The 3,338-nt window shown below is 40.6% G+C and overlaps 1 protein-coding gene across 1 annotated transcript; it reads left to right on the forward strand.

Moving 5' to 3' along the window:
* Window positions 1-964: 964 nt before the first annotated feature.
* On the forward strand, window positions 965-1,943 carry OR6Q1 (olfactory receptor family 6 subfamily Q member 1). Its single transcript, XM_017851324.1, is given in 2 exon segments — window positions 965-1,425; window positions 1,475-1,943. Coding segments are annotated over 2 exon segments (930 nt in total).
* Window positions 1,944-3,338: the final 1,395 nt, after the last annotated feature.

Here is a 3,338-nt window from a genome sequence, read left to right on the forward strand (position 1 = left end):
CCCATCACTACACTGGGCTAACTTTTGCACTTTTAATAGAGACAGGGTTTCACCATGTTGGCCAGGCTGATCTTGAACACCTGACCTCAGGTGATCCGCCTGCCTCGGACTCCCAAAGTGCTGGGATTACATGCGTGGGCCACCGTGCCCAGCTTCTGCCTCTTACCTTGTTCCCCTCCAAACCTGCCCCTTCTAAGGGGTAAAAAGAATAGCATTGCTTCTCTGCTTATAATTCTTAAAGGCTCCCTGTGGCCTTTAGACTGAAGCTCAGCTTTTTCCTTTCCCTTAATTTGGTTGCTGGCCCTTCATGGTGTCCCAGCCTACTCCTCAGGCTCAGAAACAGTCATTTTCTCTCTCTATATTATTCCAGGAGAAGTCAACATGTAGATTTCCCCCTTGACATTTTTGACTCAAACATGATGCTAAGTGCTTTACAGGAATTATTTAACTTACATTTTCACAACAACTCTGTTGGGTTCTCTTTTATTTGAAGCCAGGTATGCTTGCTTGGGAAATCAAGCTGTTGAATTCTATGGTAAACTGTCTCTACTTGAAATTTCCCAAATGCACAGTCTCCTCTCTGGTGTCTGGAATTTTATACTTCCTATGTCTTCTCTCTATCTCTATCTTTTGTCTCACTAACTTATACTTCCTTTTCAGGTTCAGCTTTAGACAGTCTTCCCTCCAGGAAGATTTCTCAAGACTGGTTGAGCTTTCCCGCTATTTCTGCCCATAGTACCCTGTCTTATTCTTAGCCAGTGCATTTCATTTTGTACTAATATTATTTGTTTTCTCATGTCCCTCATGTACTGTAAATTCTTTGAGGGTAAGAACAGGGTCTTTACATCATGTTTTTCTTCTGAAGTGAAGGGCATTTTAGTACAACATCCTCCAACCTCACAGGTTCTCTTTGAGCTTTCACTGTCTATGAGGCTATGAGTTTGCTGAGCTCTCACTGCCACAGATGCAGCCACATACCAAAAACTGGACCCAGGTAACTGAATTTGTCATGATGGGCTTTGCTGGCATTCATGAAGCACACCTCCTCTTCTTCATACTCTTCCTCACCATGTACCTGTTCACCTTGGTAGAGAATTTGGCCATCATTTTAGTGGTGGGCTTGGACCACCAACTATGGAGACCCATGTATTTCTTCCTGACACACTTGTCTTGCCTTGAAATCTGGTACACTTCTGTTACAGTGCCCAAGATGCTGGCTGGTTTTACTGGGGTGGATGGTGGCAAGAATATTTCTTATGCTGGCTGCCTGTCCCAGCTCTTCATCTTCACCTTCCTTGGGGCAACTGAGTGTTTCCTACTGGCTGCCATGGCCTATGATCGCTATGTGGCCATTTGTATGCCTCTCCACTATGGGGCTTTGGTGTCCTGGGGCACCTGCATCCGTCTGGCAAAGACTGACTTGTTGAGAAAAACTAGAATAAAGCTTCACTCAACAACCACACAATACATATGCACCAATATACACAAATCAATGATCTCAAACTTGTGGCCCAAATGTCATCGACCACTTCTTCTGTGATGCCTCACCCTTGCTAGCCTTGTCGTGCTCAGATGTCACTTGGAAGGAAACTGTGGATTTCCTGGTGTCTCTGGCTGTGCTACTGGCCTCCTCTATGGTCATTGCTGTGTCCTACGGCAACATTGTCTGGACACTGCTGCACATCCGCTCAGTTGCTGAGCGCTGGAAGGCCTTCTCTACCTGTGCAGCTCACCTGACTGTGGTGAGCCTCTTCTATGGCACTCTTTTCTTTATGTATGTCCGGACCAAGGTGACCTCCTCCATCAACTTCAACAAGGTGGTATCTGTCTTCTACTCTATTGTCACGCCCATGCTTAATCCTCTCATCTACAGTCTTAGGAACAAGGAAGTGAAGGGAGCTCTGGATCGAGTCTTTTCTCTCAAGTTTTGGAAGGGACAGTGAGGAGGCAAGTGGGAACACAGTTTCCTTGCCTTGGATATTTAAAAACAGGTTGGTCAATAACATTTAAGCTGAGACCACATCAAGGATGCAGTTCCATTTATAACAGCCACAAAAAATACAATACCTAGGAATACAACTAACCAAGGAATTGAAAGATATTTATAAGGGGAACCACGAAACAATGCTAAAAAAATCAGAGATGACACAAACAAATGAAAAAACATTCCATGCTCACAGATTGGAAGAATCAATATCATTAAAATGGTCATACTGCCTAAAGCAATTCACAGATTCAATGCTATTCCTGTTAAACTATCAATGTCATTTTTCACAGAATTAGAAAAAACTATTATAAAATTCATATGAAAGCAAAAAAGGAGCCCAAATTGCCAAAGCAATCCTAAGCAACAACAACAACAACAACAACAACAACAACAGAAACAAAAAAATAAATCTGGAGGCATTATATTATCTGACTTAAAACTATACTATAAGGCTACAGTAACCAAAGCAGCATGGTACTAGTACAAAAACAGACACATAGACCAATGGGACAGAATAGAGAACCCAGAAATAAAGCTGCACATTGCTACCAACTGATCTTTGAAAAAGTTGACAAAAATAAGCAATGGAGAAAAGATTCCCTACTCAATAAATGGTGCTGGGAAAACTGGCTAGCCATATGCAGAAGATTGAAACCGAACCTCTACTTATCACTTAAGATGGATTAAAGACTTAAATGTAAGACCTCAAACTATAAAAAAAATCCTGGAAGAAGACCTAGGAAATACCCTTCTGGACATTGGTCTTGGGAAAGAATTTATTACTAAGTTCTCAAAAGCAATTGCAATGAAAAAAAAAATTGACAAGTAGGACTTAATTAAATAGCTTCTGCGCAGTAAAATAAACTGTTGACAAGACAAACAGGTAAACTACCAAATAAAAGAAAATATTTGCAAACTATGCATCTGACAAAGGTTTAATATCCAGAATCTATGAGGGACTTAAATCAATAAGAAATAAACAATTAATCCCATTAAAAAGTGGGCAGAGGACATGAACAGACACTTATCAAAAGAAGATATCCAAATTGTAAACAAACATATGAAAAAATTCTCATCATCACTAATCATCAGAGAAGTGCAAATGAAAACATAATGAGATACCATCTCACGCCAGTTAGAATGGCTATTATCAAAAAGTCAAAAAATAACAGATGTTGGGGAGGTTGCAGAGAAAAGGGAATGCTTTTGCATTGTTAGTGGGAGTGTAAATTAGTTCAGCCACGTGGAAAGCAGTTTGAAGATTTCTCAAAGAATGAAAAATAGAACTACTATTCAAGCCAGCAATCCCATTACTAGGTATATACCCAAAGTAAAATAATCGTTCTATCAA

Source organism: Rhinopithecus bieti, unplaced genomic scaffold, assembly GCF_001698545.2.
Source record: "Rhinopithecus bieti isolate Rb0 unplaced genomic scaffold, ASM169854v2 scaffold_33444, whole genome shotgun sequence".
NCBI lineage: Eukaryota > Metazoa > Chordata > Mammalia > Primates > Cercopithecidae > Rhinopithecus > Rhinopithecus bieti.